Source organism: Salvelinus sp. IW2-2015, linkage group LG32 (assembly GCF_002910315.2).
Source record: "Salvelinus sp. IW2-2015 linkage group LG32, ASM291031v2, whole genome shotgun sequence".
Lineage (NCBI taxonomy): Eukaryota > Metazoa > Chordata > Actinopteri > Salmoniformes > Salmonidae > Salvelinus > Salvelinus sp. IW2-2015.
Window position 1 is genome coordinate 27,294,791 of NC_036871.1, and position 14,353 is coordinate 27,309,143.

Below are 14,353 nucleotides of genomic sequence, written 5' to 3' on the forward strand. Positions count from 1 at the left end.
ACAAGTGCTCTGTACACAAAAATGTCGGTCAGAACCAGTCCAGAACCGCTCAAAGTCCCATACATAGGGGACTTMATGTTTATAGACCCCAATGTACACAAAGTACTGTATGACTCCGTACTCTGTAGAAATGTACATTTAAATAAGCAAAACTCAGCCGAGAAAAGCAGTTACACAGTAACTCTGAATCACACATGCATATATACAAGTCAAGAGTATAAGGCCCATTTGAAATTGGTGCCGTTTGACTATTGTTAATGTTCTGCCAAATAGTCAATTGAGCAGGAGGGCAAGGTAAATCTATCCCAGTTACAAAATGTAGTCTACAGGAAAGTAGAAAATAATTACATTAATTTAGTGAAATGCCATGAAATGTATCTATAGGCTCTCCCTGCTACTGTGGTTTGGTAAATATATAAATGATTGAACAATCACATCTTATGTTATTGCAACACATTTGCCAGACAAACACAGGCCTATTGATTTTGTGAAATATTCAGGCAAAAATAAATCCGGTTTTAGAGGGCCACCATTGTGCAACAAAGCTAAGGATATTGGCTCAATGGCATTCTTTCTCACGGTGCAACCTGATTGGTCAAGAGAAAGGTTCCAGCCACTCAGGGTCGAGACAGAGAGAGGGGCTCGATGTATAAAGACCCTAAACCCCCTTGGAGCGCCAAGACTTCCAGTTCAGAAGTGATCTGAAGCCATCTGTATGTGAGTGAGTGTGTGTCTCTGTGCTCCCACAACAAGGAGGAACCATGGTCAGCCGGTGAGTGATGGTTCATTTATTATGTCTGGATTCATGTCTGAACTCTCACGCTGTCAAGGGTCAACCATAGGGATAAAGAGGAAAATGTCAACTTTGAAAAATCTAACATTTTTCATGCAAGTAGACCAAATTTGATTTGGAATAATGTGTGTTGCTTTACTCAATAAAGAGAAAATATGTATGAATGTATGCATTTTGAATTATGTTTGAGAAATTCCTCCTTTGGGACAGTGTTGGTTTGACCTTTTATAGGTTAAAGCGGGGCACTCCAACCCTATTCCCGAAGAGCTACACTCCTGTAGGTTTTCACTTGAACACTAATCTAGTGCACCTGATTCTAATAACTAGCTGGTTGATTACCTGAACAGGTTAGTTACAACTGGGGTTGGATTGAAAACCTACAGAAGGGTAGCTCTTCAGGAACAGGGTTGGAGAGCCCTGGGCTTCAGTTACTACATTTTTTTCCTTCACAAAGCAGATTTGAGCACCCTGCTGGTGGCTACAAGAAGATCTTTGAGACAGTTGAGGAGTTATCAGAGCCTGTCCCTGCAACAGTTACAGGTTTGTTAACTACATATTTATTTGGTCATATGAAGCAGGTTATGTTAATTTTACTACACTACATGACCAAAGTATKTGGACACCTGCTCATCAAACATCTCATTCCAAAATCATGGGCATTCATATGGAGTTGGTCAGCCCTTTGCTGCTATAACAGCCTCCAATCTTCTGGGAAGGCTTTCCACTAGATGTTGGAACATTGCTCTGGGGACTTGCTTCCATTCAGCCACAAGAGCATTAGTGAGGTTGGGCACTGATTTTGGGGGCGATTAGGGCTGGCTCGCAGTCGGCGTTCTAATTCATCCCAAAGGTGTTCTATTTGGTTGAGGTCAGGGCTCTGTGCAGGCCAGTCAAGTTCTTCCACACCGATCTCGACAAACCATTTCTGTATGGACCTCGCTTTGTGCACAGGGGCATTGTCATGCTGAAACAGGAAAGGGCCTTCCGCAAACTGTTGCCACAAAGTTGGAAGCACAGAATTGTCTAGAATGTCATTGTATGCTGTAGCCAGTGGTGTAAAGTACTTAAGTATAAACTCCCAGTAATTTATTGGGTAAATCACAAACGTTTCGGCATCACTGTGCCTTAAGTGCTGACAAAACATTGGTGATTTACCCAATAAATTACTGGGAGTTTATATATAGTGCGCAACTCTATTTTTTTATAGCTCATAGTTTATTCGCCGTTAGTCAGCACCGCTACATAAAATAATTTTCTCTGGGTGTGCGCCAGCTCAGGTTTTTTTATTCGTAAAGTACTTCAGTAAAAATACTTATTTATATTTTTGACAACTTTTACTTCACTACATTCCTAAAGAAAATATACTTTTTACTCCATACAGTTTCCCTGACACTCAAAAGTACTCGTTACATTTTGAATGCTTAGCAGGACAGGAAAATGGTCCAATTCACACACTTATCAAGAGAATATCCCTGGTCATTCCTACTACCTGACCTTGCGGATTCACTAAACACAAATGTCTTAGTGTTGGAGTGTTCCCCTAGCTATCCATAAATATATTTTTTAAACAAAGATGGTGCTGTCTGGCTTGCTTAATATAAGGAATTTTAATTGATTTATACTTTTACTTTTGATACTTAAGTACATTTTAGCAATTACATTTACTTTTGATACTTAAGATTATTTAAAGCCAAATACTTTTAGACTTACTCAAGTAGTATTTTACTGGGTGAATTTCACTTTTACTTKAGTCATYTTCTATTAAGGTATCTTTACTTTTACTCAAGTATGACAATTTTATACTTTTTCCACCATTGGGCCTAGCCCAATCCATGAAAAACAGCCTCAGACCATTAATCCTCCACCAAACTTTCCAGTTGCCACTATGCATTTGGGCAGGTAGCGTTCTTCTGGCATCTGCCAAACCCAGATTAGTCCGCCGGACTGCCAGATGGTGAAGCGTGATTCATCACTCCAAAGAATGCATTTCCACTGCTCCAGTGTCCAATGGCGGCAAGGTTTACACCACTCCAGCTGACGCTTGGCATTGCGCATGTTGTTCTTAGGCTTGATCGGCCCTGGAAACCCATTTTGAGAAGCTCCCGACGAACAGTTATTCTGCTGACTTTGCTTTCAGAGTCAATTTGGAACTCGGTAGTGAATGTTGCAACCGAGGACAGACGCGCTTCACTCGGCGGTCCCGTTCGTTGAGCTTGTGCGTTCTACTACTTCGCAGCTGAGCYGTTGYWRCTCCTAKACRTTTCCACTTCACAATAACAGCACTTACAGTTGACCAGGGCAGCTCTAGCAGGGCAAAMATTTTGCTATCTGACTTGTTGGAAAAGTGGCATCCTATGACGGTGCCACGTTGAAAGTCACTGAGCTCTTTAGTAAGGCCATTCTACTGCCAATGTTTGTCTATGGAGATTGCATGGCTGTGTGCCTGATTTTACACACCTGTCAGCAACGGGTGCAGCTAAAATAGCCAAATCCACTTACTTAAAGGGGTGTCCACATACTTTTGTATATATAGTATAGATTTCTGGTACATTCAATCTGTACACCATCCTAAAATGAGAACACAGAAAAATACACTGCACCTGCAAATAAATCACTGCCATCTTGGAAATTCATGTGAAAACAGTATTGTATCTATGACAAACATTCCCTAATTGACCTGTTACCTGCTCTAGATAAAATCACATTGAACTGTTCATTGATCAATTGTTTTTACAAAGCTCTTTTCTCTCACATCTACAGGTAGGATTCCTTCATTTCTGAAGGGAAGTCTTCTTCGTCTGGGCCCTGGCCTGTTTGAGGTTGGAGATGAGCCTTTCTATCACCTCTTCGATGGCCAGGCCCTCATGCACAAATTCGACTTCAAAAATGGCCAAGTCACCTACTTCAACAAGTAAGAATGGATGAATAATGTCCGTTAGAGATCAGTGGTTACATTGCATTKGAGTCTAATTAACCTAATGGATTTGATACCCATTTCTACCTTTATCCTTTAGGTATGTTAAAACAGATGCCTATGTGCGTGCCATTACAGAAAAGCGTGTGGTGATCACTGAATTTGGCACCTTCGCCTACCCAGATCCCTGCAAAAACATCTTCTCCAGGTTGGTAGCTAACCTCCTCATCAGATGAATAACATAGCCGCATGTTGGCATTTATTGGGATGACTCATGTACCGGAGGCAGATCTGTAGGGTAGTCAATCCCTGGCACAGCCACAAAGTCATACAATTTGATTTTAAACCTAAGCCTAACCACATTGCTAATCTTACGCCTAACCTTAAATTAAGACCAACGTTTTTTTAAACAATATACACCGCTCAAAGAAATAAAGGGAACACTTAAACAACACAATGTAACTCCAAGTCAATCACACTTCTGTGAAATCAAACTGTCCACTTAGGAAGCAAGACTGATTGACAATAAATTTCACATGCTGTTGTGCAAATGGAATAGACAACAGGTGGAAATTATAGGCAATGAGCAAGACACCCCCAATAAAGGAGTGGTTCTGCAGGTGGTGACCACAGACCACTCTCAGTTCCTATGCTTCCTGTGATGTTTTGGTCACTTTTGAATGCTGGCGGTGCTTTCACTCTAGTGGTAGCATGAGACGGAGTCTACACCCACACAAGTGGCTCAGGTAGTGCAGCTCATCCAGGATGGCACATCAATGCGAGTTGTGGCAAGAAGGTTTGCTGTGTCTGTCAGCGTAGTGTCCAGAGCATGGAGGCGCTACCAGGAGACAGGCCAGTACACAGGAGACGTGGAGGAGGCCGTAGGAGGGCAACAACCCAGCAGCAGGACCGCTACCTCCGCCCTTTGTGCAAGGAGGAGCAGGGGGAGCACTGCCAGAGCCCTGCAAAATGACCTCCAGCAGGCCACAAATGTGCATGTGTCTGCTCAAACGGTCAGAAACAGACTCCATGAGGGTGGTATGAGGGCCCGACGTCCACAGGTGGGGTGTGTGCTTACAGCCCAACACCGTACAGGACGTTTGGCATTTGCCAGAGAACACCAAGATTGGCATCCTCCAGCGTGACCGGTTTGGCGGTGGGTCACATGGTGTGGGGTGGCATTTCTTTGGGGGGCCGCACAGCCCTCCATGTGCTCGCCAGAGGTAGCCTGACTGCCATTAGGTACCGAGATGAGATCCTCAGACCCCTTGTGATACCAATGCTGGTGCGGTTGGCCCTGGGTTCCTCCAATTGCAAGACAATGCTAGACCTCATGTGGCTGGAGTGTCAGCAGTTCCTGCAAGAGGAAGGCATTGATGCTATGGACTGGCCCGCCCGTTCCCCAGACCTGAACCAATTGAGCACATCTGGGACATCATGTCTCGCTCCATCCACCAACGCCACGTTGCACCACAGACTGTCCAGGAGTTGGCGGATGCTTTAGTCCAGGTCTGGGAGGAGATCCCTCAGGAGACCATCCGCCACCTCTTCAGGAGCATGCCCAGGCGTTGTAGGGAGGTCATACAGGCACGTGGAGGCCACACACACTACTGAGCCTCATTTTGACTTGTTTTAAGGACATACATCAAAGTTGGATCAGCCTGTAGTGTGGTTTTCCACTTTAATTTTAGTGTGACTCCAAATCCAGACCTTCCATGGGTTGATAAATTTGATTTCCATTGATAATTTGTGTGATTTTGTTGTCAGCACATTCAACTATGTAAAGAAAAGTATTTAATAAGAATATTTCATTCATTCAGATCTAGGATGTGTTATTTTAGTGTTCCCTTTATTTTTTTGAGCAGTGTATATAGGCAATTTTGACTTTGTAGCCGTCCTCTCTAGTGGAAATTTCTCAGCCCTGCCTCCAGAACAATATTCATCCCAATAAACATCAACCTGCAATATATTTTTTTGTTTATTTAACTAGGCAAGTCAGTTAAGAACGAATTCTTATTCACAATGACGGCCTAAGAAAGTGGGTTAACTGCCTTGTTCAGGGGCAGAAAGACAGATGTTTACCTTGTCAGCTTGGGGATTCAATCTAGCTGTCAGGATGGTGTATTGGAGGCGAAGTCAAGTGCAGGAGAGCAGATTATACTGAACAGGCGCACTTTTATTATAGTTCCAAAAAACGAGAGCACTACATGAATCAAACGCGCTCAAAAAACGGAACATAAAAGTAGAGCGTGTAAGCTAACCCCACCTAACATGAAACCAATTACACACAAAACATGATGGGAAACAGAGGGTTAAATACAAGTAGCTTAATTGGGGACATGAAAACCAGGTGTGTATTGAAACAAGACAAGACAAATAGATATATACGAAAAATGTAGCGGCGATGGCTAGAAGCCCGGTGACGTCGATCGCCGAACGCCGCCCGAACAAGGAGAGTGGCTGACTTCGGCAGAAGTCGTGACACTAGCAACCTTTCGGTTACTGGCCCAACGCTCTAACCACTAGGCCGCCCCATATCCTGTAAATGGTTATATTTGCTTGCCATATAATGCCTTCAGAAACTATTCATACCCCTTGACTTATTCCACATTTTGTTGTGTTACAGCCTGAATTCAAAATGTATTAATATTACATATATATTTTTTCCACCCATCTACACACAATACCCCATAATAACAAAGTGAAAACATGTTTTTAGAAATTTTGCCAATTTTATTGAAAATGAAATACAGAAATATCTAATTTACATAAGTATTCAGACCCCTSAGTCAATACATGTTAGAATCACCTGTAGCAGCGATTACAACTGTGAGTCTTTCTGGGTAAGTCTCTAAGAGCTTTTCACACCTGGATTGTACAATATTTGCACATTATTATTTTTGAATTCAAGTTCTGTCAAGTTTGTTTATAATTGCTACACAGACATTTTCAAGTCTTGCCAAAAATATTTCAGCCATTTAACTCTGTAACTGATTTATTGATACACCATCCAAAGTATAACCAATAACTTCCCCATATTCAATGTCTGCTTTCTATTTTTATTCTACTAATAGGTGCCCTTCTTTGGGAGGCATTGGAAAACCTTCCTGGTCTTTGTGGTTGAATCGGTGTATGAAATTCAATGCTTGACTGAAGGACCTTACAGATAATTGTATTTGAGGGGTACAGATATGATGTAGTCATTAAAAAATAAGGTTAAACAGTATTATTACACACAGAGTGAGTCCACGCAATACATTATGACTTGTTCAGCACATTTTTACTCCTGAACTTATTTAGGCTTGACATACAAATGGGTTGAATACTTATTGACTCAAGACATTTCAGCTTWAAWTTTTTTATTAATTTCTAAAAACATAATTCCACCTTGACATTATGGGGTATTGTGTGTAGGCCAGTGACACAAAATCTAAATGTCATACATTTTCAATTCCGGCTGTAACACAACAAAATGTGGATAAGTCAAGGGGTGTGAATACTTTCCGAAGGCACTGTATATCTGATCCTTCATATCAATCATTGTGTATATTTTCACTGCTGTTGCCTTGATCGTCATTTTAATGATGACTGTTGGATCAATTTCAAAACTGGTGTGTGTTTCTCTGTGCAGGTTTTTCACTTACTTCAAGGGTGTTGAGGTGACAGACAATTGCCTGGTGAACGTTTACCCCATTGGTGAAGATTACTACGCCGTCACAGAAACCAATTACATCACTAAAGTCAACACTGACACGCTGGATACACTGAAGAAGGTATTACTCTCCTCTTTTCCCCAAGGCTGAAATTCCATCCCCCTTCATGACAGTATTCACAATATCCTGTACCAGAAACCAGTGTATGCCTATATCCTTTGGCCTAATTCAACAGACTCAAAAAACAGAAAAAAATGGAAGTGTTACATACTGGTCCACTGATTATAGACAGAAGTCTCACTTCTCATTAATAGTTATAACACATGCATAATGTATAACATAATAATGAATAACACTATGACTTCACTTCCCCTCAGGTGGACTTGTGCAATTACGTCAACATCAATGGAGTGACAGCCCACCCACACATTGAGAGAGACGGAACAGTGTTCAACATCGGAAACTGCATGGGGAAAGGAGCATCGCTGGCCTACAACGTTGTCAGAATCCCACCCACTCAGAAAGGTTGGGCTTGTGTCCAAATTGATTCAAGAAAATGAAAATGAAAGATATTCATTCAGAATTCATGCACATGTTCCAACTYTTAAACTAGAAAATGTAGGTAACTTGTACTTAACTTGTTCTGGATAGGATAACTTGTAATAGTAAGGGAATGCGAAGGCTTGTGCCCTGATTGCATCTTGTGTTCTCTCCTCAGATAAGTCAGACCCCATTGAAAAGTCCAAGGTTGTGGTGCAGTTCCCCAGTGCCGAGAGGTTCAAGCCCTCCTATGTGCACAGGTGGGTCATAATAACATATCCATCATGTTCATAGCTGAACTTGAGGTCCCCAAAACAGCAAGGAGTCGATCATGGACATGCCTCCTTCTGTGTTATTTGACTAAGCCATATAACAACTTACAATGCATGCCAACTTAAACGGTCTACATATCACCCTTAGCTTTGGCATGTCGGAGAACTACTTTGTCTTTGTCGAGACCCCTGTGAAAATCAACCTGCTGAAGTTCCTCAGTGCCTGGAGCATCCGAGGCTCCAACTACATGGACTGCTTCGAGTCCAACGAGGTTCTCGGGGTAAGGAGGCAAACACTCAGTAGATTTTAGTTTAAAGTGACACATTTCTATACAGGACCATTATGTACAGTAACATCATACCTAGTCTCGACACCCAGAACCAAATCACACGTGTGCAGTCACAACAGACTTAAGCCTAACACACATTATTGTCAAACCTAATAAACTTTTTAACATACATTTCACAGACATTGTTCCACATCGCCAGAAAGGACATTGGAGGAGGACAAGGAGAATACATTGACCATAAGTTCAAGGCTGCTCCCATCAACCTGTTCCATCACATCAACACTTATGAGGACAATGGTTTCATCGTGGCTGATGTGTGTACATGGAAAGGGTAATGGAACAGCTAAAAATTGTCTCTCTCATAAGATGGCAATGTCAATACAGTGGCAGTTGTAAGCGTATATAAAAAGTGATGACACATAAGTGACTGGATCAATTGTGGACTGAGGGATCTCAGGGGTGGCATTCATTTGAAGTGAATTGCCTTAGCAATGTCCTTTTTCAGAAGAATTGATTAATGAATCCTAGCCCTTGGTCTTTAAACACTGTCTCTTTAAAGGATTAGGAAACTAATTCTCATTCGTTTCCTGGTAGGTTTGAGTTTGTGTATAACTACCTTTGGCTGGCCAACCTGCGCTCCAACTGGGAGGAGGTGAAGAAGGCAGCCATGATGGCACCTCAGCCAGAGGTCAGGAGATACGTCATCCCACTGGACATCCACAGGGTAAGTCATTTCCTTCTCTTTAAAAATCATTTTTTTTAGTTTACATTTCATTTACATATTATTTCTTAATTTTTGGACAATAAAGTGCATATGTGTTASCCTGTATTTATTTTATTTTGGATAGCAACGTGTGCAGTGCATTCAGAAAGTATTCAGACCCCTTGACTTTTTCCACATTTTGTTACGTTACAGACTTATTCTAAAATTGATAAAATCGTTTTTTCCCCCTCATCAATCTACACACAATAACCCATAATGACAAAGCAAAAACAGGTTTTTAGATATGTATTAAAAATACAAAACTGAAATATCACATTAAATAACTATTCAGACCCTTTACTCAGTACTTTGATAATGTAACGGATGTCGTCTTCCTCCTCGTCTGAGGAGGAGAAGTTTGAAGGATCAGAGGACCAATGCGCAGCGTGGTAATTGTTCATCTTATTTAATGAAGTGAACAACTCAAAATACAAAAAACAACAAAGTGAAAACCGAAACAGTTCTATCTGCAGACACACAAAGACTGAAGACAACCATCCACAAAACCCAACACAAAACAGGCTACCTAAATATGGTTCCCAATCAGGGACAACGATTGACAGCTGCCTCTGATTGAGAACCATATCAGGCCAAACACAGAAATAGCAAAACATAGAAATACAAACATAGACTGCCCACCCCAACTCACGCCCTGACCATACTAAATAAAGACAAAACAAAGGAAATAAAGGTCAGAACGTGACAGATAAAGCACCTTTGGCAGCGATTACAGCCTCGAGTCTTTTGGGGTATGACTCTACAAGCTTGGCACACCTGTTTTTGGGGAGTTTCTCCCATTCTTCTCTGCAGATCCTATTCTTCTCTGCAGATCCTCTCAAGCTCTGTCAGGTTGGATGGGGAGTGTCGCTGCACAGCTATTTTCAGGTCTCTCCAGAAATGTTTGATCAGGTTCAAGTCCGGGCTCTGGCTGGGCCACTCAAGGACATTCAGAGACTTGTTCCGAAGCCACTCCTGCGTTGTCTTGGCTGTGTGCTTAGGGTCATTGTCCTGGTGGAAGGTGAACCTTTGCCCCAGTCTGAGGTCCTAACCTGCTCCAGTGCGCTTTTCATGAATGATCTCTCTGTACTTTGCTCTGTTCATCTTTCCCTCGATACTGACTAGTCTCCCAGTCCCTGCCGTTGAAAAACATCCCCACAGCATGATGCTGCCACCAYCATGCTTCTCCATAGGGATGGTGCCAGGTTTCCTTCAGACGTGACGCTTGTCATTCAGACCAAAGAGTTCAATCTTGGTTTCATCAGACCAGAGAATCTTGTCGACGAGTCTTTAGGTGCCTTTTGGCAAACTCCTAACGGGCTGTCATGTGGCTTTCGTCCGGCCACTACCATAAAGSCCTGATTGGTGGAGTGCTGCAGCGATGGTTGTCCTTCTGGAAGTTTATCCCATCTCCACAGAGGAACTATGGAGCTCTGTCAGTGACCATCGGGTTCTTGGTCACCTCCCTGCCCATGGCCCTTCTCCCCCGATTGCTCAGATTGGCCGTGCGGCCAGCTCTAGGAAGAGTCTTGGAGGTTCCAAACTTCTTCCATTTAAGAATGACGGTGGGCACTGTGTTCTTGGAGACCTTCAATGCTGCAGACATTTTTAGGTACCCTTTTTGGTACCTGAGCTCAATTTCGAGTCTCATAGCAAAGGGTCTGAATTATTTTGTAAATATGGTATTTCTGTTTWAAAAAAAATCTACATTTCTAAAAACCTGTTTTCCCTTTGTCATTATGGGGTATTGTGTGAAGATTGATGAGGATTTTTTTTCTCCATCCATTTTAGAATAAGGCTGTAACGAAATGTGGAAAAAGTCAACAGGTCTGAATACTTTTCGAATGCACTGTATATCTGCTCTAACTTATTCAAACCTTCTTTCATACTGACTGTGTGTTTCAGGAGGAGCAGGGAAAGAACCTGATATGCCTGCCGTACACCACGGCCACAGCAGTGATGCGTACTGACGGGACCATCTGGCTGGAGCCTGAGGTGCTGTTCTCTGGGCCCCGCCAAGCCTTTGAGTTTCCTCAGATCAACTATGAGAAGCACGGTGGGAAGAACTACACATATGCCTATGCCCTGGGCCTCAACCACTTCATTCCTGACAGGGTGAGTAGTCTTGTTGTTTGCCACAAATCTATCTTCAAACTCTGAGAATTGAATGGCAGAGGTCATAGCATGTTACGTGAGTGGCCATGAGTTTCTGTCTGTGGTTGTGTATCATCAAGTTGAATGTGAAGACCAAGATGTGTATGTTAGACCTTGAGGAATCTCTATGCGGCTGTAGATCATCAAGCTGAACGTGAAGACCAAGGAGACCTGGGTGTGGCAGGAGCCGGACTCCTACCCCTCAGAGCCTCTCTTTGTGCAGACCCCCGATGGCGTGGATGAGGATGATGGTATGTACAGTATTGTACTCTACCCTTAGTGTACTATACTGTCGCTGTTACAGGCATGGTGCAGGGCAAACACTGATACATAGTATTGTGTTTGTGTTAGTGTTAAGAAGAGTTTAAGAGACATTGGGCTCTATTCAATCTGCGATAGAAATTTAGAGGTAATTTGCAATTGAGCTGACATATGCAGTGTTTATCGTGGATGCAGTCTCCTCTAAAGCAGGAACATTGCCTTTAAATTTCAATCACGCTGTAGAACTGAACTTCCGCAATGCGGATTGAATAGAGCCCTTTAGCTATTTATCCAGGGACAAGGTACTTAAATTTATTAGAAAAATGTTCTCAGCATAATTCATAAAAAGACGGGTTACAGTTACAATGTGGCGGGCACTGTGTTTTTCTAACAACCATGTGTTTTTCCAATGACCCACAGGAGTTCTGTTGACCGTTGTAGTATCCCCAGGGGCCCAGAAGTCAGGGTACATGCTGATCCTCAACGCCAAGGACATGTCGGAGATCGCCAGGGCAGAGGTGGACTGCCCTATACCCGTCACCTTCCACGGAATGTACAAGAAATAACATTTCAATAATCCTCAATGCACAAAGACTAGTAGTCACCATTCCAGGGTATTCATACTAAGCATCACATTTCCCTCAGCAATAGAACAAACAAATAAACAATGACAAAGTATAGGCTACAAATAACTTGGCTTGTTGTGTCAGCAAAAACAAGGCAAGTATCTGATCATCTTCCATCATGATTTTAAGTCATTTAACTTTCTGCCACCTACGATTCAGTATGGTTGAGCGTCCATTTTGATGAAAATGTACCATTTCGTGGTATGAATGGAGCCTGCTGGTATCAGGGCATAAGTAGGTTTCCTACAATTATTTCTGTGAGCCCACAGCAAAAAACATCAGCGGCCTCTCAGTCACGACACCCTGATTGGTTAATACAATTGTTGTCAGTGCTGGAAATCAATGAGTTTGTTCACAGTACCATGTCTCTGTGCACTTCAGGTTTGGAATAATTAAAATATAATCAAAATACTGGCCTTTTTATTGTATGTCTGTTATTTTGGGAAAGAAAGTTGAATGTTGTGTGTAACTAATAATTTGACTATTCTATAGTAAATAAAAATAAATCTTAGATGTACAGGTATATACATGAAAGAACTAGTCCCGAAGGACAACAATAAAGTCCCTCTGCTCCATGTCATCTGTATAGTGGTTGTTTTGGCGGAGTTGAAGGTGGAACTGCATTAGAGCTGTCAAATCCACAAATGGCTCCCGGCATTATACCTAAAGCGGACATTGCCATTGGCTGCACAGAAGTACATTAACATAAATCCCATGCAGCATTGTTTGCAAGTTTGAACACTGGAATGTGAGATGTAATCTACACCTCCATTAGGATGATAGAAACTCTAATTATTTAGTGTAATGATTTTTAAAAGTATTTCTATACAGCCTACACTTCCTCCTTCTGAACTTCTAACAGGAGTGGGACAGTGTGGCTTTGATCTCAAGAGCAGCTGCTCACTGATTTGAAGGGTCCAACAGTTCCACCTCTGACATAGCCAAAATTCCCGCTATGTCGGTGTCTGCTAATGCTGGTTAACTCTTGATCTGATTGAATCTACGACAAAGTCCCTCCGCTCCATGTTAATCAGTGGCAGTCGGTGCCGTTTAAGATGAGGGAGGACGATTTTTATGAGCATGGCCTTATTTCTATTACAGTATATTGGATGACTGTCATTCCATTCACCCAGCTCAATGTAACAGGTTTAGGTTACTACATGATACTCACATTTTCCCTATATCCATCATGAGGTTGCTACGACCTAGTTTACAATATAGGTGCACAGGTCGAGAGAAAAATGTAAGTAATCAAGATGACACATTTAATACCGCCTTGCACRCTCTTGCCTGCATCTAGCTGATCTAGAGTGTAATCATTAGTCTAACAGTTGCAAACAAGAGTATCAATTGGACATTTTCAGGTATGTTTATCCCCGTTCCGTTGACTTCCGTTTAAGAAATGGCTGAATGAATACACCCCTGATCACACGCAAACACAGTTCATGTTCATAGCAGCCACATACAAACAGTATGATCACTTTTCTTGATGTATAATTCCTTCTCGGATCTACACACTCTCCTCCTTTCACCTTCGCTTGTGGACTTTAGTGCACAACACATCAGCTGTCTGTGACCAGGCAAAAAAAAACATTTCAAGCCAAACCTTCATATATAACCACTAACTGCTATACAAGGCCTACATCATTGTCACCATATTAGCTGACAACATAGTCAACATAGCTAGAACTAACGGGTTAGTAAACCCGCTACAATCATGCAGTACATTGTAGTCAGCCAGCAAGCGGGCCCAGGTGGCAATAAATTAATAAAACCAAAAGCTTACCTTGACTTGGAAGAGTTCTAGTGTTGGATAGCCATTGCCAGCTAGCTAACATAGCATCCCTCTCTGTTTGAGCTGGGTGTTCGAGTAGGCTAAACTAGCTAGCTGCATTCGGTAGCTAAGTAAGTGAAAGTAAAAGTGAAAAAAAGAAATACAACAAAATACAGCTGGCTCTCTCTTGCTTCTCCTTCATTTTTGAAGAATTTGTTTCATAAGTGTTCAACTGTTGTCTTTCTCTCTCTTTGAGTCATCTACTCAGCAAATGTTATGCACTGCAGTGCTAGCTAGCTGTAGCTTATGCTTTCAG

General features: G+C 42.1%; 1 protein-coding gene across 1 annotated transcript; it reads left to right on the forward strand.

Moving 5' to 3' along the window:
• The first annotated feature begins 678 nt into the window (after positions 1-678).
• rpe65a (retinoid isomerohydrolase RPE65 a) lies at positions 679-12,677 on the forward strand. The gene is made up of 13 exons (XM_023976720.2): positions 679-772; positions 1,251-1,333; positions 3,554-3,704; positions 3,808-3,915; positions 7,339-7,480; positions 7,738-7,885; positions 8,079-8,160; positions 8,321-8,453; positions 8,642-8,793; positions 9,057-9,186; positions 11,128-11,337; positions 11,516-11,627; positions 12,058-12,677. The coding sequence occupies exons 1-13, from the start codon at positions 762-764 to the stop codon at positions 12,201-12,203; spliced, it is 1,608 nt and encodes a 535-aa protein (XP_023832488.1). The 5' UTR covers positions 679-761; the 3' UTR covers positions 12,204-12,677.
• The last annotated feature ends 1,676 nt before the right edge of the window (positions 12,678-14,353 follow it).

Coding starts and splice junctions, on each gene's coding strand:
- rpe65a (XM_023976720.2), top strand. Junction 3,916..7,338: donor TGCAAAAACATCTTCTCCAG/GTTGGTAGCTAA, acceptor TTCTCTGTGCAG/GTTTTTCACTTACTTCAAGG. Junction 11,628..12,057: donor TGGCGTGGATGAGGATGATG/GTATGTACAGTA, acceptor AATGACCCACAG/GAGTTCTGTTGACCGTTGTA.